General features: G+C 45.1%; 1 protein-coding gene across 3 annotated transcripts in view; it reads left to right on the top strand.

Moving 5' to 3' along the window:
* The window catches only part of LOC144755269 (uncharacterized), a 171,717-nt gene that overhangs the window by 32,220 nt on the left and 113,474 nt on the right, over positions 1–26,023 (top strand). For all 3 annotated transcript variants that reach the window (XM_078644034.1, XM_078644033.1, XM_078644035.1), the window contains one exon: positions 3,789–3,899. In XM_078644034.1, coding sequence (XP_078500160.1) covers positions 3,789–3,899 — 111 coding nt within the window. The remainder of the gene's footprint in view (positions 1–3,788; positions 3,900–26,023) is intronic.

Below are 26,023 nucleotides of genomic sequence, written 5' to 3'. Positions count from 1 at the left end.
TGTATGTTGCTTTGAGCGCTGTGTAAATATGTAGCATATAATTATGTGGCACTGAGTGGTATTGTTTGGAGTGTATGTTGCATTGTAATTATGTAGCATATAATTATGTGGCACTGAGTGGTATTGTGTGGAGTGTGTGTTGCATTCAATAGAGTGTAATTATGTGGTGTGTAATTATGTGGCACTGAGTGGTATTTGGAGTGTATGTTGCATTGAGTGCAGTGTAATTATGTGCGTGTTTGATGGCCCCAGCATTAGCAGGCGCGGCGGCTCGCCGGCAATAAAACGGTTAAAACGAGATGGTAAATCTGACCCGGTTAAACCACGGCGATGTCAATCGAGTCATCTGCTTTCAATCTGAATGTCATCTGATAGAGGAGAAATGGGTGATAAAAACAAGCATTTTCGGAAATTATGTAGAATATTCCATTTGTGGAGTGCTGCATTCGGGCTGAATTTTAATCAGGGGGGACTGCAGTGATGGACTGCAGTGTGTCTGCTGTTAGACCGACTTTATAAATCACGGCGAGCCGGACTCTGCGCCCGCAGGCACCGGCTCCCGACTGTCAGGGCGGTCGGGAGGCAGCGGGAAAGGTCGGAGGTGCCAGGGAGAGGGGGCTGGACACAGACAGGAACGGAGGAACCGAGGAAGCAAGAAAGAGAGGGCAAGACGAGGGAGGAAAGGAGAGGAGTAAGAAAATAAGATGAGAAGAAAGGAGGAGGGGCGACGAGAGAAGAGAGGAATAAAAGGAGGAGGGGGTTATGAGGGAGGAGAACACAAGTGGATTGACAGAATAAAGACTAAGGAAATAAAGCGCGAAAGCGAGAGAAAGAAGCAGTAGAGGCAGGCATGCAGGGTGGAAGGAATAGAGGGGAAAGATCGACAGGGCAGAAAGAAGAGAATGGAAGGAATAAAGACAGGAAGCTGCACGTGGGGGACACAAGAAATAATGAGCAGAAGGAGAGACGGAGAAAGGCAGAAGCACAGAGAGAAAGAACGACTGAAGAGGATGGGGCAATGTTGCAAGCACAAACCAAGAAAGAAGTAGAGAGACAAGTAAATAAATATACCCAGAACGATCTATAGATAAAGTGAAAACAAAAACAATAAAAACAACTGACTGAGAGAAGGAGATAGAATTGGAAGGAAAGTGAACAAGTCAGTGGAAAGTGGTAGGTGGAATGAAGCATTGGCCGCGCGGCCGGGCCGCAAAGAACAACAAAAAACCCGAGAAAAATAAGCTCTGGCATTGTGCGTAGGGGGCTGGGGAGCGGCTTCCTTTGAAGTCTGATTGGGGGGCGGGGGAGCAGCTTCCTTTGAAGTCTGATGCCGAGGCATGGTGTGGGATGTGGCTGGCGATGTGCATGCGCCTGGCTCACATGAACTGTATCAAATCCGCAGTTTGGGGAGACTTTTCGGAAGCCTTACTATAATCTCGCCCACCATCCCTACTGGATGGCTTAGACGAGACCTAAAAAGTGTCTGTTGGTCTTGTTCCTGCACCTCATCCCATAGAGGGGAGTGAGTAGGGAATGGAAGACAAACTAGGTGTTCCCTCAATTATTTTCTAACTGGTTTCATGTGGGGGGAAAGGAAAGGTACTGTACACTCTCACCCAAAGGTACACTTGCATTCATGAAAATCTCAGTTGTGTGCCTGTAGTAGCTAGCAGAGCGGTTGGTGCTGCTTGATCAAATGTCCTCTTACTCTCACACATCCATCCTTCGAGGGTCTGAGCTTCAGGTACTGGCACACCTGCCTATCTTTCCTGTTTCCGCATACTCTCTAGAGCCCACTGCTCTAAACCAGGGATTTGCACACATGTAATTTTGTCCCTGAGCTGCTCCCATTCCTACCTACCCAACCACTCTATTTTCCCGTTTTCCCCTACCCAGGCGACACCTTTTGTGATTGAAGTCCTAACTGATTAATAATGTCGGACTGCTCATGTTAAGTCCTTAACATTTTCGTGGTAAGCGGATAAACATTAAGATAAGTATGCAGGTAAGTTCACTTTCTAACTGATAAGGAAAAGATAATGGAAAGAAGATAGGTAAAGAGAGACAAATAGGCAAATGGATATGAGCATGAAGATCTCTTGCGTACATAGTTTTATAATATAATTTGCACAAAGAAGATACTGGTGTGGTGTAGTGGTTAATTTGTATCCCTGGGGTGTAATGTTGGTTTTCAATTTGTCCACATTGAGGTTCAAGAGACAAAATAATCATCCCAGGATCACACAGTTCTTTCGAATTCATCAAAAATTAGAAGAGTGCCAGTATGAAGTGTAATAGGCATTTTCATTTTTATTTCTTATTAGCAGTCTCAGGAACTACTTGCAAGTGCCCCCGTTAATTCCAACGCCTGCGCAAACCTCTGTTTGTGCAAGGATCCCAGTTGTAAGTGGTGGAAGGATCCCAGTTGTAAATGATGCAATGTTTATCACACACCCTGTTAAATTTCTGCAGATCAGACTTCTCCGAATTTTATGTACGTCAGAAGAACCAGTAATTACTAGGATATGCAGATTGTGGTGCCCAGAGCACCAAAATCTGCATGTTAGCCTCCAAAAAGTCAGATTTGGTGATGATCATCACACCCAATAAATTCCGAACACCTCTGTGTCTGAGTTTTCGTATCCAACGAAAGGCACTAGTAAACGGTCTCTCAGTAGGGAGGTAGTAAATTAATGATCTTAGAGTCGCATCTCCCCTAAACCCCAGGAACCATTCTCAGTGAAAGTCCTCTTTGTTGAGTTGCTGTACTTCTGTAAACCACGATGCAGCCACTTCTCATAGCCATATGCTAGCATTAGTATGTCCGAGGGGGGATGCCTGCACCTAGCATGTTTTTAATGGGACTATACCAGCTCATTCAAAGAGAAATGTACTATAATGAAAATGTACCTGCATCTTTTTGCCTGTCGCAGCTGGGAGTGCAAAGACTGAATGGGAATAATCTAAATCCTTATCCCCATGAGTTTTGATGTATATTGGTGTCTAGTGTGTTGGAAACATACACTGCTCTGTAAAACTTCCTAGAAAAGTGCTCCCCAACTGTTTATGACCCTTGCCATGCCTTGCACTAATGCGGCAGACAATGACCAAGAGCTAATACTGGGTTAGAGACATCTGTCTGTGGGGAATTTCAGGACATATTAATGTGTATGATTGTCCTCATTCCGGGTCACCTAGAGCGGCATTTCAAGGGGACTGTACTTCCCTTTGCAATTCTGGCCAAATATTCCTGCGCTCGAAATTACTTGGTGCTGGGGTACTTTTCCCAATTTTACCAGGTGCAAAGAACAAACCAGGTAAAACCACAGACATTCAGAGGCAGGCTCCAAATTATTGCAAGAAAAGTGAGTACCGAGTTGCTTATGGTGTTTTGTGGTTTGCAAATTATTTTTTGGTGATGTGCAGTTTTCTTTTTTTTATTTCCACCCATTTTAAATCGTTGATTCAGAGTGTGACGTACTGTTTGCAAATTATGCGTGCAGAATGTTTGCCACCTTTGGTAAAACCTTGGTCTGCGTCCCAGCTCTGTCAAGAATTTCTGGCTAGATCACTTGTACCACTGCTGTTAGACTTTGCAATTGAAAGTTTTTGTATGTATAGGCATTTTGGTGAGATTTGTATCTGACCTCTCAGGACTCTAATTCGTGCATATTTACATGTTCTTGTCATATCATTAATTTAGTTACACGTCATGTGGGAATTGTATAATTATAATTACAGTTGGAGATGTACATAAATTAACAATTTCTATTTCTTTTCAAAAACAGGACCTCTTATTGCCAACTCCGTCTTTTCATTAAAAGTGAAAGAAGAGGAAGATGTCTGTCCACTAAAGAATCGGAGTACAAGGAGAAAGTCCACTGTCACTGTTCCCACAAGTGAGTGAGAAGTACTGACATGCTTAAGAAGAGAACTGAAAAAAAGGTCGAGGCCTTCTCCCCTTGTTACATAGGCACAAATTCGTAGAACTGCATCAATACTTATATCAACACTCATATTCACAGTTCACCTATAAACTCACATGCAAAAACAGACACAATTAGCATTGACATGTACCATGACACTTTAGTTTGATAACCTAGGTGAATCTGATGTCACCGCACAGTCTCAGCATAGCATCTGCATAGATTCAGTATGACTTTGTCAGTGCATTTGCCTAGACTGCTTTGCCATAACATGACATCAGGAGCCACTCAACATGTCTCCACATACTCAAAGCATGACTGAAGATTGTCCATGGCTTGGTCTTAGCATGACTTCAGCATGACCTTATCATGGTGTTAGCTTGGTCTCAGCATGATGTTGGCATGGTCTTACATCGGCTCTTACATGAACTCTGCAGGGCCTCAGAGGGCCCAGGCAAAAAGTTCAGCTACTGTGTGTCACTTTGGCTAGTATCCTCCAACTGGAGGTGAGGTAATGGGACAGTTATTCTCAAACACCGAATTATCTAATGATTAGATTTGAGTAGGGTCATGACTATGCCTTTCTTCCATTAAGTGGGACGGAAACAGTAGAAAGAGGGAGATTGAAGAGGTCCGTAAGATAAGAAATATACGCCAGGGCTTAGGAGTGAAACAACTATGACTAGTCAGATGTCTAGTGAGCTGGACTTCACCTTCTGCATGATATCTGCTATCTCCAGAATAGAGACAGTAGAGAAAGAATACCATTTGTGACCAATAGTTATTTGCAGTGCAGAATCAACTGCTGCAGGAAAGTCTGATTGATTGGTAAATATTTTCAGCTTTAGATATAAGAAGCTTTGCTCACTGATCCTAAAATTCCTTTGAGGGAGTAGGTTTTTTAAACCTAGGCTGAATTTTGTTTTCGAATACAAACTCTTGTTTCAATTACCTTTGTTTGTTGCTGATTGAAAGGCATGTATCACACTTGGGGGAGTGAGAAGCTATGACAATAGAGTACCCTCAGGCTCCCAAATATAGCACAGTTTAAACAATCTCGGAGGGTTAACCTTATCCGAAGACTATACTCTACCTGCTACTGGAGTGTGGTTAGTGAATCTTGGCATCTCTTAGATTTTTTCTATAGGATCCTCCCCCAGTGGTGCTACCCATGGCATGCTTCATCATTGTATTCTTATCCACTGCACCTAGTATGAGTGGGTGGGCTCAACCCACTTTGTTAGCGGAGTACTGTTATCAGACAGATTGCATTGGTTAAAATTGCCTGCTGGATCCTCTTGCCTATGTTTTTAATCTCAGAGCCTTTGGCAAGTTTAAAAACAGAATGGTGTAACAGGGTATCATAGCCCAAAACATCAAATTGGGGTTGATATTTTTCAGCCTCCATGTGCCTCTAAGGGTCAACCGGCTATCTTCAGGACCAAGACAAATCCAATCCCTACTTTTCTCTAGTTGATATTTCCAACTTTCTAGTCTCCTAGTGGTGTGACACCATAACACATAGAAAAGGAAGCATGCATGCCAATACAGAAAAATAAAGTAGTATAATGCGCACACACGTGCTCAAAACAGCCTTCACTGTGACTTACACTTAATGTAGATTGTGTTTAGCTCCATAAGACCTAGGAGGAGGGCGATCGCTGTAGTCACACTACGGAAACAAATACAGTAATGGTTATGTAGATGGTTCTCTGGTTAACCGCACTTGTCGGGCTCTGCAGTTAACGCTGCCTGCACCAGCGCTCCTAACCCCACCCGAGATTGCCGACTGGAGCCCCGCCTGCTTGAGCAGACATAAGGGAGGGGTCCGCAAGGAAAAAGCGATTTTCGTTCCAACAGGGACCCCGCCAGGCCTCCTGTATTTCCTTGACCACTGACCTGCCATAACTTGATTCCATTCCGAATGGGAAACGTTCCTGTGTTCTTCTCCGGGCGTCTTTGAGGCGTTCTCCACTTCCGGGTTCTTAAGTCCTCTTCCGGGTCTTCAAGTATCTAGGAGCCCCCTTGCCGGCTGGCAACATTGTTTCTTTTGGGTTTTTGCTGCTCTTAGGAACCCTTCGTTTCCTGGCTGTCTGCCTCTGAAAAATAGAACAAGTATTTACAATGCAATGGTCTCGCCTTTGCAAAAGTTAGAGCTATTGGCATTGTAAATCACAACATTTGTATTTATGTGTTGGTTTTGAAAACAGATAAATAAATGGCATTGTCATTTACATTGCCAATAGCTTAATCTCTCGCAAATGTGAGACCTATTGCATTTGCGCACACACAGCTACACACCACATAGCCACACACATGGGGGGAGGGGGCCATAAAAGACTGTTGCACCGTGTGAGAACAGTCCTAGGGCCAGCCGTGGCAGGGAGTGCAAGCCCCCCTCACCTAAGTTCGGGTCTAGTTGCGCCGCTGGCCAGGCCCAACTTATTGCTGGCTACCAAGTACTAGGGTTATCAAGTTAATGCTGCTATCTGGCGCTGGGGGTTCCTTCAACGACAGATCAACACAGGCTTCAACTTCGCTTGGTCATTGGAAGTTGATTATTGCCAAGTTTGCTATTATTTTTATCACAATTAAATATTAAAAATGCTTTCCCCTGCCTACGAGCTGGCCGTGAATTGAGACAATGTAAATAAACTGTGGCCAGATGACCTCCAGCACGTTTATGTCTCTTCCTCCTTAAAGGATATAAATGGGGTTCTGGGCTGAGAGTCCCTAGTGCTTGGGTTAACCAAATGCTCATTAAAGCGCTTTGTTTCTGCTGCTTCTGCACCTCGTCCGGGCCGAACACGTCAACCCAGGCACCGTCAAGGTGTCCCGATTCAATGTGCATCTTTAGCTCGTTATCTCCCATCTAAGCCTTGGTAAAGCCCAGCAAAGATTTGCATTTATCGGAGCCTTCCCACTGTATGCAAGGAATGCAGCTGCATTGTCAATTTAACAAATCCATGAATAAAGACAACCATCTCGCCGTTAGGCCGTGTTCACCACTGTGGTGAGCACAGCAGGCCAAAGGAAACATCCACACGCCCCCTAGGGCGCGCTCACTGCGCCGCTGCAGAGAACGCAAGGATTCGGGCGGATGCAAACTGGGATGAAGTGTAAACAAACCGAAGCCTCGGGCTGATCTCCTCACACCTTTTTTAATTCCCTTTAGTGTTTATGGGCCTTCTGTGTTGTGTTTCTGCGATACCTGAAACGCCCTCGCCCACAGCAGCACGTGACCTACTGGCATCGCGCGTTGTTATGCAAAATACAAGCCCTGAAAAGGGGTCACGTCACTGGGCGCCCTTACAAGCAACAGGGGCGCTACTAAGAACTCGGATGATGCTCCGGTCTCTAAGGGGCATTTGCACGCACTCATTTTCCCATGACACAGAATGGGCAAAACCCATGAATACATCTGGCCATAAGGAAATAAATGCCGCTAGTACACCAGATGCTAATGGAAAATGAGCTGTGATGCACTGTGGGCACAGAGGACGACTGAATCCCATTTAAATGCGTTCTTTTTCATTTCACAAAGTTTTCATTGGAAAGTTTTTGATACAGAACAATATATAACAATATCGAAAAATATTGTACACGAGTCGTTCCACATATAATGCAAAGGACCTGTGTAATATCAAAGGTGTTGGTATGTTTCTTTAGTAAGTGGTGATGACTAAGTGCTAAAGGAAGTATTTTAATAACGTTTGGACACTATAGTCAAGAATCTCCAAAGCAAAACGAGGGAAAAAGGCGCAAAGTGTCGATAAGAGAGCAGAAGGGGGTGTTGGAGGGGGGCGGGGGGGGGGGGGGGGGTGTAGACGGGGATTGAGTGATGGGCACGGATTTCAATGCGTTGCAATTACAATCTTTGAGATTTAAATCGTTGATGCAAAAGACACATTTAAAGGACTACATTAGGTGGCCACCAAGGGAATTTCGCGAGGCAAACTTGACTATTTAAAAGAAACTGCAGAATGAGACACTTCAGAGAAAGCAAGTCACACCGGGGAGGGTAAAAACTGACTGTAATTTTCGGCTTGCACAAAGACTCGGAACGAAAACCGGTTCATTGCGGAGTAGTATCACATGCAAGGGACAGGTGGGTAGCTTCCCGCAGGAAACACTAGAGGGCCATAACATGCCATGCTTGGCATCTCACACCTGAACACACAGAGCCTCATAATTTACACCAGTTTCAAAATAATAGCATTTTGCACAATTTAATAAGGTTTGGGTCGGGAAGGAGTGTGGCGGGTTAGTGAACCACACGTTATTGTGCGGTCTGACCACAGCTTTTGGATAAGTTACACATTTCAAGCACACAGCGTCAGAACACTGACCATGAGCCGACTACAGAAGGGCAAACAAGCGGATTTGATTGGACGCAGAAAGATGGAATCTGAAACCAGATGAGAACAGGCACACCAAGCACAACCAACAAAAAACTGTTGATGTTTACATTTCCAGATTTACAAAAAAGCATTCAACACCGATTTTTATAATTTTACACTATGCAACGTGAGAGCTGCATAAGTAGCAAGGCCAGAGGTAGAACTCCAGGCGGCGATGGGCTCCCAGGACAACTTAACCAGGAGTCTGCACAACTGTTGCCACTGACTGCTGCAGGTCTAGGTAGAATCCAGGAAAAGGACACCCTGAGTCTTTGCTAAAGGGATCTGTTGTTTTGCTGCTAATGGACCTCCGCCGTTCGGTGTCATACACAGCACATCAGCACAAAATGCCGAGAAGATGCTAAGTAAAATTATTTATGTGAATATGGGAACATTTGACCAAACTGGTGCAGAGGACAAATAACGTTTCACGCCTGAGAAGAAAACTGTGATGATTTGGAGGTTTGAGCACATCCATCAGGAGGCATCAGCACTCCCTGAGGAATGCATGAAGACTTGTATCGCGCAGACTAACTACAAAGCAATGGAGAACTGTACAGTAGCGGGGATAATACAAAGCAAACAAGGTTATACGAGGGAAAGGTGAACACCAAAACATTTAATGCTCGAAAGTTTCGAACCGGCATCCCGGAGCGGCCACGTCCGCTGGTTCAAGACAGCACTGCGGAGCTTCGCAAGTAAGCTACTGCCCGGGCGCCATCTTCGGAGGAATGGCAAAAACAAACCTTGGAAAATAAAAAAAATAAACAAACGCCCACTGCTGCATGACGTAAAAAAGGGGCGGAGCTTAAAAAACACAGGAACGCCCACGAATCTGCTCCCAGAATGATTGCCACATCTCTCTTCCAATGGCTAGCCTCCGTTTATGGAGCTAGCCAATGGAAGAGAGAGGCGGGTTAAAGCCCCATACTGGAAATCAAAATTTCTCGCCTGCGCGACACTGCTTGCGCAGTGAACGCCAGGCTTCGACCTAAAAAGGGAGGTATTTAAAGCATCATCGTTTAGTTTGTCTGGTGAGTACTCTTTCCTTTTGTTGCAGCACTCTCACACTTATCTGTTTGCTGTGTTCCTTTGTTTGATTGAGGGGAGTGGTTCTTGTTCTCCTCTTGTTGTGTCAAGTCTCTTCCCGCTACAAAATAAAGATACTGTATTAGAACCACATATAGTTCATGTACTTAGTTATACCCTGCACTTTTTGCTATATTTTTTATCCTGGTTTTCTCCTGACTAGGGAAACTAGTTTTTTGTTTTTTCCCTACTGGATGATTTTTCCTAAGGGTCTCTTGATCTCTGAAGATGATTCTTATTTAGATTGGCATGTTTTATATTCCATCCTTGTTGGTGGTTAAACTCCTGCAGTCCTTATAGATAATATGTTTGTATTTATGTACTAGATATCTTATGTGTATTCTACATTCTAGTTGAGAATGTTCTCTGCATATGAATAACACATCATTTAACAGGTATACTATCAGAGTAGTTGATTGATATATATACAGCCAGTAACTTGTATAACAGAAACGTCCTTACCTTGTGTCTTTTCCATTAGGAGCATTGGTGACACCACAGTGGACGATCCAGTGGATTCTGCCTCTTCTTCCTTTCCTAGTTTTGTCTCCCCTTCTTCCCCACCTTCCCTCTTTTGCTTTGACCTGGTTGGGCGAAGGAGGTGGGTAAGGGAAGCTGGGATCTAGCATCGATTCCATCCATTTCGTCCCTGCAGTAAATTCAGGTGAGCCTCACAGTACCATCCTTAATGGCCCCTCTTCACATATGTGCCAGAGACTTACTTCGTCAAAGGAAATTGACATGCCATTCACATACTTGGGGTCCTTGAGCCTTGAATCTGTCCTGCTCTGTGCCAAAGCAGCTTTAAGTACCTTGCATGTTGCCGAGGAGGTTTTGATGTGTTTTTCTGCTTCAGGACCCAGCGTGTACATCGCATTACGTCACGCTCTTTCTGCGTCCGCTGAGGGGCGTGGTTCTGTCTTTCGGTGTGTAGCAGGTTGGGAGATGTAGTCCTTACCTGGCTACTTTTTTTTATTTATTATATTATTTTAGTGATGTCTGGAGTGCGCTTTTTTCTCAGGGGATTGATCAGAAACAATGAATATTACAAACTGAATTATTTTATTTGAAGTACCTCTCGGGGAGTCATACACATAAGTGGTGTTTTGGTAATAAATGCAGTGCGCTGTGTTTCATCAAAGGGTTCACCTCTCCAGGTTGTAGACAGAGCCCTGCCACACAGTGGAGAAGTGTGGCTCAATGGTTAGAGCAGGCAGACCTTGATGCAGAGCTCTGGCCAGGGACCAGGGTTCGATTCCCGCCTCGGCGGGTCTCCGGCTAATTAATTCCCCTGACTGGATATTCTCGCCTCAGTGCCTGTTCTGATCATGGGTCCAACGATGCAACTCTGGGCAATAGCTTGCTTAGTCTCCACAACGGCCCCAAAAGCGCTGGGATGCCTGGCTGCACCTGGGGGGTGCCCAGGAGTGGACATTTCCTAGGAAAGCCAGGAAGGGTTCCTATGCGGTATACGGACAGCGCCGGGACACCTCCGGTGGAGGTAGCTGTGCGCTTTACAAATTCTGACATTTAAATTTTTTATTTATTTACACTTGGGGCCAAAGTACTCCCCATAGACGTGCAATGTGTTTGTAGGACGAGGCCTCTCTCAAATTCAAATGCATTTTCCATAAAGGCCATTCTGGCACACTTAACTACATTCTCCCAGGGGCTGGAGTATGTCCATTCTGTGCTTTCCCAAGGAGCCTTCTTTTATGCGTATTAGCGGGTCCTTGTTGTCTCTAATGTATGTCTCTATTTTCTGCAACAGGGGTTTTAGTAAAAAAGTCACAAAATGTGGACAGATGTTCAGGTTAAAATACAGTTCCTATGCCTGTCTGCATTGGACTGCCTGGAGGAGTATCGTGTTTTTTGTGAATTTTGGGAGGGTTTAAAAATAGTGTTACCTGACTAGTTTTCCTTAAGAAACACGCTTCCTGATCCACCCCTCACATTCTTCGTTCTCTACCATGAAATTGATCTCTCTCATAAGTGCAGGGGCCGGGTCTGCGTCCAGGATCTTGTAGTTCTGTTCTTCTAAAAGCAACCTCAGACAGTCTGTCCTATATGCAGTAGTGGTCTTGAGAATGATACCTCTGCCCTTGTAGGTGGGTTTAACGATTATACTGGCGCCTTGTTTTAGTTTATCCAGGACCTCCACTTCTAGCCTACTTAGATTTTGGGATTTCCTCAGTGTTGGTGTTCAGTTCTTCCACTTCTTTGTACACTGCCTATTCGAAAGTCAGTAGCTGTACTGGTGTAGTATGTGTGGAAGGGTAGAACGTTGACTTTTTTCATAAGCCTGTGTCTGTTAGGTCCTGATCTCCAAAATGTGTCTTCAAATGAAGGTTACCAAAAAAAGCAGCGAACTCACAGTGCAGATAGAACCTATCAAAGGTCGGTATAGGAACAAAGCCAGGACCTTTGTTCAGTACCTTCATTTGGGTGTCTATGATTATTTTATCATTTAGATTTGTCACTAGGTTGGCCCTGTGCTGGGTCTCGGGGGTGCATTGGTCATGCTTTGTGTGTTTACTTTGGTATCCTCTAGGTCCCACTGCACCCTGTTTTCTCTTTTCTTCCTCCCTTTATGACCTTGGCCCCTGGCTAAAAAAGAAAGGCAAAAGTTTTGGGGGAATCTGGATGTTACTATTTGATTAAATGGGGGTCTCCTTGGCATCATTGGTTGTCCTCTTGGTAGGAACAGTGGTTGATAGAAAGGTGGGGCAGGCAAGAACTTGTTAAATCCCTGCCATTGCTAAGCCCATGCATGGTCTTCCCCTATTTCTTGATCTTGTTTTTAACCTCTGGTTATTATCACTTGACCATCCCTCCGAGTCAGTAGACCTGTCATCGGAGGAGTTAGTGTCTGTTAGATCATAGTCATTTTCAGCTGGTACCTTATAGTCCGGTACTGAGTATGGATATACCTTATTGAATGCAAACTTTTAAACATCCTTCTGGAGTTTTGGATATTAGACTGTGTTAAGAACCCTTTGTACTCATTCATCTCCTTGTTGAATTCTCATCGAGTCGCTTTTTAAAGGCGGTCACTGTGGTCCTAAGGTGGCCCTCACTGGTCTATATCTCTATTAGGACAGTCTCTGCTAATCTCTTACCTGTTTTTATTATCAGAAACTGCAAGTCGCTAGTAGAGGGCAGGTTATTTGGGCCTATTCCTTTTGCAAGGTGGCATCATCAAGTAATATCTTTGTGGCGTTGTTTACCCGCAGGCCCTCGGGCAGCATTTTCCCTGAGGTATTCCGTCAAAGTTTTGCTATGCAAGATCGTTCTATTGAGGTTCCTTTTGAGCTCAGTCAATATGTCCTGGTCAGGAGAGAAGGTTCCACAAAATCTGGTTTACATCCTCATCAGTAAAGATCAAGCCTATGTGTGTATTATGATGTGTTTTTGAGGTGTGCCTAAGTACAGGTGTGCTGGGGCATTTAATTAGGGGATCTCTTTCGTAACGTTAGCAACAAAGCCAACTACTGTAGAATTTCTGCTGATATTGGCGGATTCTGATTAAAGGGCAACAGTTGTGGGACCAAGCTTGTAATTTTCTTTGTAATCTCTCAGGCCTAGTTTGTAGCAAGCCTCAACCGCCGATGGCTAGGAATTATGCTGCTTATGTTTCTGCTGGCACACTGCAAATTTCAGTTTTTTCAGTGAGACAGTGTATCAGACATTGTAGTTCTTTGAATCCTTTTTTGTTAGGATTTCTGGGGGGGTTTCCTGATCTAGCATGCCTTTTGAGTATGCTTGAAAAACTGTGAAAGAATCCTCTACATTAACTAGCATAATATTTTGTTCTAAGAGAGGAAAAGTTTCTCCAGCCAGGTTAATTTAGGACCATAGGTGCACTAAGAAAGTGACATATTTAGTAGGTGAGTGTTTGTGTACCAGAACACATATTGCGAAAAACACATCCTAATGAACGACTACATGAAATGGAGCAGAGAAAATTCCCAACTCATGAAGTGCAAATACCAGAGTCACCTTTCTGATGTGTGTATGCCTGTACCTATGGTAGAAGCTAAATGCCTGGAGAGTACTGCCGAAATTGGCGGCCGCCAAGTTGCTCACAACATCTAGCATGTAAAATCACTTGCCTGGCTGCAATGATTTTTCCCCCCGTGCTGAGTGGGCAGTATGCTGGCAAAAAAGGAAAGTAAAATCTAGAGGAATGCAGCAGTGAATACAATTAGTTCAGACTTTAATCATCCCATTAACGATAGTGCACACGTTTCGGGTGGACTATATGGATATTACAGTCACTTCCCCTCCTCTGCGGGACTGCTGATATCTGGGATTTTTGTAGCCTCCAAGGAAAGCCCTCTTGATATCCTTACTGGAGAGTTCGTGCAACAATGTCTCAATAGTTAAAAGAGTATCCCAGTGGTGGGTTGTTTTAAATAAGATGATGGTTATTTTTTATCAAATAATTTCTAATGGCGATCTGGGAAAGCTTGCACACTTAATTGACCATATGATAAAATGTTGTTCAGTACCCATGGGCTGACTGGTGGCCCGGGGCTCAAGAGGAGCCCTCAGATTGTCAGCCAAACATAGTGCTTGTTGATTTTCACCATGCACACTGAGTAAGCCATTTTGTTTATAGGTGTTAGCAAAGGGGCCTGAGGCACCTTCTGTTTACAGTTAGGCAATCTGCAAACTTGCTGTATATGACTGCATGTTCCGCCTGCTGCAAAGAGAGCAGCATTATCCCACAGCATAGAAGTAGCATGCATGGGTACAGAGTGGCTTGCCTTTGGCACACATACAACATGCGTCTGGCTTCTGCTATTTAACCGAGAGAGATGGTAACGCACAAACGAGTGACAGTAAAAAAACAAGGAGCCTACAGCAGCTTTAACTGAGCTGCAGTGTGCCGTGAGCAACAAAGCCCCTTTGCCCCTCAAACTTTCTTCCATCAAACAAACTGCTTCTGGGCCACCACTGCCTCTGGCCACGGTTGGCACAGAGACACTGCTTCTAATGCCCCACCCTTGGGCTTTAGAAGAATAATAAGAACAGGTCCAGTTTGTCACTGAAAATTTCGGCACCGAAAACAAAGGATGCTCATCAATAGCCTCTAGAACCAATTCTGGAGATTATGCAGGAAAACTGGATCCTAAGCAGAAGAAAATCTACATTAATCCAGACACTGGATACATAATAGCTAAACATTTCACACCTTCCAAAAGGAACATTCCCTCAGAGGATATCATTTACAAAACTCCTCTAAAGAAGAAAAAAAGACTTTGCTACAAACCCTATCCACCCTGTTCCTCAAACCACTTCACTACCTTCACCACCACCAGGCCCAAACCCTTTAGAAATTACACCACAGGGTTCTCCACACACACAGCCTGATATTGATTATAAGGGTGACGATAGTCCACCATCAATGGATCCATGGAATGATAATGACATTGTTCCTCCAATAGATAATGATCCTGACCTATACCCTACAAAGCCTTCACCTCCTGATGACACCACAACATATCAAGAGTTAATTGCCATGGCAGCATCATACCATGGGGTCACACTACATAAGGAATCCTTAGAGGAGGATTTTTTTATTTGAAACTTTAGAAACCACACATAGGACAGCACAATCTTTACCTATGTTAAAAGGCATGATGCAACATGCTGCTGATATTTTTAAAGACCCTGTACGGGCTTGTATTTTAACATCTAGCATTGACAAGAAATACAAACCTCCTCCAACTGATCCAATTTTTATTAGAGGAGAGTTGCCTTTAAATTCATTAGTTGTGTCCAGTGCTCAGAAAAGGACAAATTTCCAAACTTCAGCAGATGCACCGCCTCCAGACAAAAAGTCTAAGTTGATAGATGCATCCAGGAAACGGGTGGCTGCACAATCCGCCAACCATTGGCGTATAGCCAATACACAATGCCTATTAGCAAGATATGACAGGGCCCTCTGGGACGAAATGGAGCATTACTCCAATATCTCCCAGAAGAACACAAGAAAAAAGGACACAAATTAGTGCAGGAGGGGAAATTAATATCTAATTCCTCTATCAGATGTGAACTAGATGCTGCTAATACTGCAGCAAGGGTATTAACACCAGCATTCTTCTTAGAAGGCATACATGGCTGAGAATCTCCTTGTTTAAACCGGAGGTTCAACAAACTATTCTTTATGCCCCCTTTGACAAACAGAATCGTTTTGGTCCTCAAGTGGATGAGTCACTTGAGAAAATTAAAAAGGACACAGAAGTGGCAAAATCAATGGGAGTCCTAAGTCACCGTCCAATAGAGGCTCCTTTCGCCGCTCATTTTATAGAGGTGGATCCAAAGGTAATTCCTCAGATCCCAATGTGTTCTCATACAGATCAAATATGCAACCCTCACCATCAAGAGGTTTCTATAAAGGTGAGTTCAGAGGAAACAATTTCAAAGGCAGAGCTAAAGGCACACCAACACCTCCCTCTCAATCTCCCAACAAACAGTGACTTACCTACAATTCGCCCCAACCATTTTACACCTGTCAGGTGAAGACTGCAACAATTCATTCCCATTTGGCAATAAGTAACATCAGGCAAATGGGTATTATATATTATCCATCATGGTTATTGCCCGGAGCTTACCAGAAATTCTCCCAATATTCCACCTCACACTCACAAACTCTCGCTACAACACCAACAGCTCCTCAAACAAATAGTACAACTCTTCTAACAAAAAAAGCTATAGAACCAGTTCCATTACAACATCAAGGATCAGGAGTTTACTCACTTTAATTCCTAATCCCCAAAAAGGACTGGACCTATACATACTGTCAAAACACTTCTATATGGTTACCCTTCAACAAGTACTTCCACTTCCACAACAAGGTGACTTTTTGCCCACACTAGACTTAAAGAATGCATACTTCCATATTCCTGTCCACCCAGCACACCGCAAATATCTCAGATTTGTGATAGCAGGAAATCGCTATCAATCCAAAGTACTCCCATTCGGAGTGACTGCTGCACCCAGAGTATTCACAACATGTCCAGCAGTTGTAGCAGCTCATCTAAGAAGACAACAACGTCTTCCTATATCTGACGATTGGCTCATCAAAGCTAACACACAGCAAAAGTGTTTACAACACACTCAAGCTACCATAAACCTTCTCCATCAATTGGGATTTACAGTTAATGCACAAAGTCCCATCTTCAACCCTCGCAACTGCAAACATACCTAAGAGCAACACTAAACACTCATACAGCTTTAGCCTTTCCCAATGCAGCCAAAACTCACAACTTTCAAACTTGAGTACTACAGTTTCAAAATAACCAATGCATAACAGTCAAAATTTTCATGCAATAATTAGGGATGATGGCATCAAGCATTGGAATAGTGCCTAATGCAAGTTTACAATGCTTAGCACCTCAGTGGAATCAATCACAGGGTCAATTAACAAATCTAGTTTTGGTAGACAGCCACATTCATCGCTCTCTGCAGTGGTGGAACACACAAAACCAAAAAGGCAGCTCTTTATCAACCCGGTTCTACAAATCTTACTAACAGCAAATGTATCTCTCACAGGTTTAGGTGCCCATCTCCAGCATCTAACAATTTAGGATTTATGGGACACCAAACACAAGAGTCCCCACATCAGTTACTTGGAGCCTCTAACTGTTTATCAAGCACTAAAAGCTTTTCAGCCTCACCTCATAGGGAAAGTTGTCCTAGTCCGGACGGACTATATGACAGCTATGTACTGTGTACAGAACCAGGGGAAGACACACACTCTACAGTTGTCATCACAAAATTCATCTTCTGGCAGAACACCTTCCAGGAATGCACAACCAATTTTCCTCAGCAGGATGCAACAACAAGTACACACATGGGAACTTCATCCCCAGATTCTCCGTCCATTCTTTCAAAAATAGGGGTTTCCACAGATAGACCTATTAGCCACAGCAGAGAACTCAAAAAGCCCAAACTTTGCCTCCAGATTTCCACAGCATCTATCCAAGGGCAATGCCCTATGGATGAACTGGTCAGGGATATTTGCTTACGCTTTTCCGCCTCTTCCTCTCCTTCCATTTCTGGTTAAGAAACTCAGGCAGACATCACTCACACTGATTCTAATGGCTCCCACATGGGTCGTCAACCATGGTTCACCACACTACTAGAACTGTCAGTGATTCCACACCAAAAGCTTCACCTCACTTTCAACCTTCTCACATAGAACCATGGACAATTCAGACATCCAAAACCCAAGAAGCTCAACCTAGCGATATAGCTCCTGAAGTCATAGAGTTCGCATACCTAAATCTACCACCAGATTGTATGACAATTCTTAAAGAAGCAAGAACACCTATCACTAGAGCAGATTATGCAGCTAAGTGGCAAAGGTATGTTTTATATTGTATTAATAACACAATTGATCCTCTAGATGCTTCTATACAAAATATTATTTGTTATCTTTTGCATCTACAGCGATTTGGCTCAGCCTACACATCTATTCGACTACACCTTAAAGCAGTGGCTGCATATCTGCAAAACAGACGACAATTATCCTTATTCAAAGTTCCAGTAATTAAAGCTTTTATGTAAGGCCTTAAAAGAATAATACCGCCCAGGGTACAGCCTGCATCTGTCTGGAACTTTAACATTGTTCTCACAAGGCTTTGGGGTTTTTCTCACAAGACTTATGGGTCCACCTTTTGAACCTATACGTAATTGTTCATTACAATTTCTTTCATGGAAGGTTGCCTTTCTAATTGGCTATCACTTCATTAAAACATGTTTGTGAGCTTCAGGCATTAATCATAGAAGAACCTTTCTTTCAACTTCTGAAAGATAATGTGGTTTGTCTTACAAACCCAAAATTCCTTCTAAAAGTAGTTCTGCTTTTCATATTAGCCAATCAGTAGAGTTACCTGTGCTCTTCCCTCAACCTGATTCAGGAGCAGAAAGGGTTCTACACACACTTGATGTCAAAAGAGCACTATTGTACTATATTAATAGAACAAAAGATGTCCGCAAAACAAAACCACTTTTTGTCGCATTTGCTCCACCTCATAAAGTAAATCCTGTCTCTAAATCCGGTATTTCTAGGTCGATTGTTAAATGTTGCTATGTTAAATCTAAAAGAACTTTAACTATACGTCCTAAAGCACATTCTACTCGCAAGAGCATCCTATTTATGGCCTTTTTAGGCAACATTCCCTAAGCTGACATATGTAAGGCAGTTACATGGTCTACACCACACACATTTACCAAACATTATTGTGTGGATGTATTGGCATGTTTTCAAGCTAATGTAGGGCAAGCAGTGCTAAAAACACTTTTTCAAACACTCACTGGTTAGCCACCGCTTTGGGAGACTACTGCTATATAATCTATGCAAAGCATGTGTATCTACAGCACACATGCCTCGAACATATTATGTTACTTACCCTTTAAGCATCTGTTCTTGCCATGTAGAGCTGTAGATTCACATGCACCCTCCCTCCTGCCCGGACACTTGTGGTTGTTGCAGTTCTTATTATTCACATAACATATACATGGATGTCTCTTTACTACACTTACTTACTCCATTCTCACCCTCTTGAGGTAAAACAATCTAAAAATGGAGTCGATGGCCCTGCGCACTATCACCGAAAGGAGGAGTCTCTTTACCTCGTGACTGGAAAAAACGTCTTTGAAGAAAAACAACTTGCAATCATCTGGACCCAGCACTAGATGGCAGGAGTATGCAAAGCATGTGAATCTACAGCTCTACATTCCAGGAACAGATGCTTACAGGGTAAGTAACAGAATCCTTACCAAACATTATTGCCTCGACACCACAAACAACAAAGATGCAGAGTGGGTCTGGCGGTACTTCGAAACCCTTTTCCAATATGGTGAGGTCCTTGATATTTATTTTTAATATTTGTTTTCCTTTGAAAGTATGCATCAATTTATGTGTATATTACCCACCTCTGCAAACAATATTATGGATTTCTTGATGTTCTCTCTCTTTTTTTTAAACTGTTTTTATTAACATATTTGTATGCAGCATATAAACAGTCAAGAATCAGCAATGCATAGATACCAGTTAGACATCTATACGACAATAGTAGCAGAACATTACATAACATTAGCTTACTGTCAATTACAATGAGCTGATGCTTCTCTGGTATATCTGTATCGACAGCCAGCTTTAATGATTCAACCCTGGTTAGGATACGAAGGGCACAGGGCCACCCCCTAGCTAGAGGAAAGAGGGAAAGAGAGGGGAAAGGGGCGAGGTATTTCATCTCTCTTCGACCCCTGGACCTTGCCTCATACCGCAGTTTTCGTTATCTTCCCCCTCTACAGTGAGCCCATAAACTTGTATCCAAGGAGTCCAGATCTTACAAAACTTTCGGGGGCATTGGTGGGGCGCTAGGTGGTGCACAACCAAGATGGCCGTGCACCCATGAGGCTCTGGTAGCTTGGTGGCATAATCCTACAATTATCCTTCTCATTTCTGCACTAGTCCTGCCTCTGACACCTGACGAGTGCTGCCGAACACACTCGCTGTCACCGTGTAAAAAATATGAGCTCCCCGACCTCTACAAGAGGATCCTGGACCGAGGTCTGATTGCAGCTGTGGTGGGCGAGTGGTGACATGCCTGGTTCCCTGTGCAGTCTTCGCTGCTACGCAAGTCCCTTGGCTCCCGTGTGGCACTGGGCCACGCGTGCACTTGTGGGGGGGGGTGCCTCGCTTCTCCTGCCGGCTTTGTAATCTGCTCAGCAAGGATTTCCTGGATTGAAGTGCCTCACCAGCCTGACCGCGGAGGGTGTGGAGCTGCAGGTGAGGGGTGGCGCTCTCTGCTTGGGGCGCGCTCTGGTCTACTGTGGCGCGATATGTACTGCCGCTGAGACCCGATCAGCCTCATGGAGCCCCGGGGCTTTGATCAGTCCCAGCACACCTGCATTCAAAGACTTGTCCCCCCTTGGCTCCCGCTCCCTCCCTCGCCCCCGGCACCTGGCTGATATCTCCCTTTACTTCTGCTTTCGGTGGCGGGCCTCCCTACCAGTCCAGCGCTGCATTGCATACGGTGTCCACGCCATTTCTGAGGCATATATCTCTCCGGATACGATATGTGGCTCCAGAGCAAACCACAGCAGCCTATTGCATCGCGCCCGCACCGCTGACAGGCCTCAGGCCCCGTCCCCAGATAAGCAGAGGACTGTGGGGGCGCACTAGACCTCAATTCATTGTCAGACTCTGGAGAAGTTTTTTTTTTACCTCGCGGGGGCATTCAACGGAATGGCTTACACCCCCCATTGAGGGACAATTCACTGCACAGCCTCCTGGGGGGTGTCAATACGTTTGACGGCGCTACTGGCCCACCATTTCCTTAGGACGCTTGCAAATTGAAGGCCTGTGAGCTGGTGCTCTGTGCACACTGTGACACATCCACTTGTCTTTCATGCCGCTAGGGGATCATTGCGGCGCAGACCATTGCCAACCTTTCGCCCACCGCTGTTTACAGTATTGGCAGATACACGACTCCTCGCTTTGTGTACTGTGGGTATATCCATAGGTTGACTCATGCGCCGACTTAAAATTAGCGCCAGCAGCACTGTACGGCACATCCCTATGATGCAATAGCTGTCACAACATCTTTGAGGTGACTAGCATGGATTGCTTACTGGGCGGGTCACGGCAAAACCCCCAGGCCACCCACCGACTACGTGTCTGGAGCTGGGGACTTCTCCTCGTCACTCAAGGCTGCCTTATCATTTCCAGTCACTCTGTCTCTTCTCCTCAAACTTGTGCCCGGAAGATTTCTACTAGCGCTTCTGTGCCTACCCGGAAAACAGAGGAACGCCAGGCCAAACTTGTTTTCAACGCTAAAAAGACAGTTACACGGTCCTGCTCAGAGGAACCCGGTCAGCCCAATGGGGACAAGGCACAAGCACAATCGTCGGCTCCTGATGATGAGGTGAAGACTTTGCTGCTGGCTATGCAGAGTAGTCTTACAACCTTGTCTAGTAAAATGGACTCCATGAACAGTCGCTTAGACTTCTTGGTTCTGAAAACGGATAAACACGATGAGCAGATTAAGGCGGCTGAACGGTGCATCTCAGACAACGAGGATACCGCATCCTAGATGCAGCAGCAAATGACACAGATGGATAAGCTTCTTAAATCGCTGCTAAGAATGAGGATTTAGAGACCCGAGGCCGCTGTAATAATATCTGTGTCATAGGGATTCCAGAAAGCACCAATTCAGGCCGTATGGAAGATTTAATTGAATGCCTGTTGAGGAAATACATTTGGTGAAGATGCCTTTTCTGCGCAGTTCATAGTAAAACATGCACACCGCTCCATATGTCCCAGGCCTCCTCCGGGCAGTGCTTCTCACCCTAATGTGGCTCATCTTCTTAATTATCTAGACCGTGACACTGCAATTAAGATGGCCCGCAAAAACAAATTGCAATCTTTGAGCGCACTGAATTCACCATTTACCCCGACTTCACTGTGGCTGTTCAGGAGGCGCAACACAAGTTCCTTACTGTAAAACAGAAGCTCTGAAAGGTACAAATTGAGTATGCTGTCATGTACCCGACACACCTGCCTCAAGAGTGTCAAGTGACCCTCGCCACAAAGAGACTCCAATGGCCGTGCCTCCAAATTTCCGTCTACTACTGCAGACTGACCTGCACTGCAGGGGAAGACGCCATATGGATGCAGGTCTGTCTACCCCAAACTCTACGATCGTTCACAAATCCATGCTCTCCGCAGTGACAGGAAAATCCTCACCCTTTCCACCATGACGGCCACTACACAATTTCTCGATGGATGGGACAGAATGCTGCTCAATGATGTCAGATAAGTGTTCTTATTGTCCTGGGTGCAGTACATGGCAGAGAGTTGGGTTTCTTTTAAGCTACACTTTTCTTATTGATCTATACCGAGCACCCTCCCCTTCTCTCCACCCCACCACTCTATCACTGGGGAGGCTGATATGCAGCTATCTGAGAGAAAGGTGGTTCTCGTGGCCCTCAAGCGATCCCCCTCATATGGTCGATCCCCCATGCATCTTGACTTTTTATTGGACATGTTCTACCTGGACTGTAACGTCTACGTTTTTTAGGGGATGTTGGGTGGGCTATGTACTGCCAGCACAATTGGGGTGCTGTTGTGGGTCTGGGTGGGTAGGGGTTTGTTGCTGTTTGTTCTTGTAACCACTGTGATTCATCAGCAGATAGACATGCGGCTACACATTGAGATAACCAGGTGTAATTCCTTTCACATGGCACATCATGTAGATAGTCCACTTCCTAGCAATGCTCACGCAAACTGAGGCATTACGCATTAACATGCTCACATAGAATATTAGAGGCCTTGGCAACCCACGTAAATGCAAGCGAATCCTCACGTATGTTGACCGACACCAAATACATATCGCCATGCTTCAGGAGACCCACATGGATCCCTGCAGTCCAACATACTTTGGCAGCAAATGGGACTCCGATCGAGTATTCTCCTCCTACTCTACGTACTCACGGGGGACGCTGATTCTTGTTAAAAAAAGCACGCCCTTCCGATTAGGCGGTACTTATAATGATCCCTCTGGCAGGAGCTGTATGCTCTGGGGCACTCTTAACACGCAGTCGTTAACATTCGCCTGCTGCTACGGGCCAAACACTGACGAGTCTGACTGCTTCAATACCCTCTGGGGACAAATACTCAAAGTGGGGTCTACACATGTTATTTGGAGGGGAGACTACAACACTGCCCTCTGTCCTATGTCCGACAGATCTAACCCCCTTCACCATCATTACACCAAGACTCAGGATACGCTTGCAAGTCTCTGCTTCCAGACCATGGACTTATTGATGCATGGCGTCATGTACACCCAGATAGGAGAGAAGGCACCTATTACACCACAGCACACTCTTACTGGTCCTGACTAGATTATTGGATTGTCTCTCGAGGGGTTGCCCCCTGGATACTCTCTGCTGAGCATCTGGCCCGGACTTACTCAGCCCATGCCCTGGTGCGTCTGACGATCTCCCTCACAAGCTCTATTGCCACTCAACGGTGTTGGTGACTCACGCATGAGGCGCTGCTGGACACCGCATTCAAAGCGGAACTAGGGGAAGAAATTACAGATTTTTTAGAAGAAACAAGACCTTGGTCACACATATGAGCACAATTTGGGAGGCTTTTAAAGTAACCATGTGCAGCTTATGCATTTCAAAAAGCTTCGGAGTCCTTCGGGACATCCAACATAGTCTGCACCAACTGGAAGAGGAATTGAAACATTTGGAAAATCCTGCATGCCACGACATTTCGGGAGCCAAGAGCGTCACACTAAGGGATAAACTTACTGAGTATGAGACCATGGCGGAGCGTGAAGCTTGTTTTCGAGGTAAATATTTCCTCGCTCGCAGATATGGGGAGGGAGAGTGGCCCAGTAGGGCTCTTGCGATGGAGATTCGGCTGCCCGTTTCTGTAACTATATCCTAGACCTAGTGGACGGGGCTGGGGTGCGTCAGAGATAGCCGTGATATCCTGCATACCTTCACTATATTTTATACTGACCTCTACAGAACTCGCAGGACTGTATTCCCCGATTTCACTCCTTACCTGGAAGATGTCACATTGGGTTGGCTGGGAGACAATCAAAGGGAGTTCTTAGCAGCCCTGTTCGAAGACGACGAACTGCGAGCCGCAATCATGCAGCTGTCTTCAGGAAAAGCCCCGGGCTCCTAAGGACTCCTCATCGATTTTTACAAAACTTACCTCGATCAATTACTCCCTGTATCGAAGGAAGTCTACCTGGAGGCCCAAGAGGCTCAAATCCTTCCAGGCTTGATGAGAGAGGCCCTCATCAACTCTCTTCTGAAACATGGCCAACGTCCAGACCTTTGCGAATCTTATCAGCACCTCTCTCTGATCAGTACGGACACAAACATCTTAGACAAGTTGTTGGTGAACCGCCTTAGTCTTTTGATGGACAAATTAGTATTTCCTGATCAAGATGGTTTTATCCCTGGTAGGGCAACCTCTCATAATCTTCGCACTCTGTATTCCATACTGCAGAACGTTAATCCCCAATCACCGTTGGTGGCAGCTTTTTTAGACGCCACAAAGGCCTTTGATTTTGTTGAGTGGGACTACCTGTTTACCATCCTCCAATGTATGGGACTCCCCAAAGGTTTTTTAGCATGGACACGTCTCTTATATACCTCTCCAGAAGCAAGAGTTCTCATCAATGGACATATCTCTTCCCCCTTCCCTATCACCCGGGGCACCCGGCAAGGTTGCCCACTTTCTCCTCTTATTTTCGCCCATCCCATGGAGCCCCTGGCGGCCAAGATAAGGCAACACCGTCAGGATAGGGCCTTTCACTGCTTCCTCTGCCCAATCCTCATCTGATTCTACATGGATTATGTCACTCTTTATGTCAGAGAGCTGATATAAAATCTTAACCCGCTACTTCGAGAATTTGTCATATTTGGTGGCCTCTCGGACATCCATATAAACTGGGCCAAATCTCAACTTTTTCCACTCACTGCTTCTGCATTACCCTTCACCACTGACTTTCCCATAGAATGGTGCAGCTCTGACTTAAAGTACATGGGAATACATATCACTGCTGACAGCAAGGAGTTGTTGAAGCTCAACTATGGACGTGCGTTGGAGCAGCCCAAGAGTTGTATAACTAGATTAAATGCTCTCCCTCTCACCATGTCGGGTCGCCTCTCCCTTATTAAAATGGTTATCCTCCCCAAGTTCTTGTACCTGTTTTTAAATATTCCTTATGACCCGGGTTGTCAGTTCTTTTCTTCACTCGATCGGAGTTAATCCGTTTAATATGGGGCAGTACGCATTCGCGATTTCAATGGGACATACTCGCCCATACTCTCAGGGGGATTTCGATGTCCCCAATTTTGAACTATATTATTTATGTGTTCAGGCGCATTACACCCATTACTGGTTCCACCCTCCCAGATACTCCCCTCATGTAGCAAATGAACATTGGCGAGCAGACCCCATACAGCTCGATGTGGTTATACTGGATGCACCCGCGCCCAATGATTATAGCCTGACCTGTGGACTGCACGGTAAAAGCCTGGCAATGATGTGGATATACTGGATGCACCCGCGCCCAATGATAGTAGCCCGACCTGTGGACTGCACGGTAAAAGCCTGGCAACGCATTTCTACTCGATAACAGCTGCCCACCCTATATTCACCATTACTTCGCCTCACCTCACATACGATCCGAGAATGCCAGTTCTGCATGAAGGCGCTTTTAAAAAGACCAAAGCTAAGCATAACATTACTTGCTGGTGGTACCTCTCCCTTTATGGCAAATTTTGTACGTCACAACAACTCTTTTCCAAGCTCCCGCCCTCCCCTATGGACATCTTTCTAATGTGCGTCTTCGACAGGGCCTTAAAGAATACACCCCCTCCTACCCCGCCCGATTTGTGCACTCCGCTACGACACGTACTACGCACTGACAACGTCTCACGTTTAGTATCCATCCTATATCATTGCCTCTATACCAGCGTCACAGTGGAGAAGTGTGGCTCAGTGGTTAGAGGCGGCAGACCCGGAATCTGAGATCGACCGTGGACCAGGGTTCG

The sequence above is a fragment of the Lissotriton helveticus genome, chromosome 5_1 (assembly GCF_964261635.1).
Source record: "Lissotriton helveticus chromosome 5_1, aLisHel1.1, whole genome shotgun sequence".
Classification (NCBI taxonomy): Eukaryota; Metazoa; Chordata; class Amphibia; order Caudata; family Salamandridae; genus Lissotriton; species Lissotriton helveticus.
This window is presented reverse-complemented; position numbering and strand designations above follow the sequence as displayed.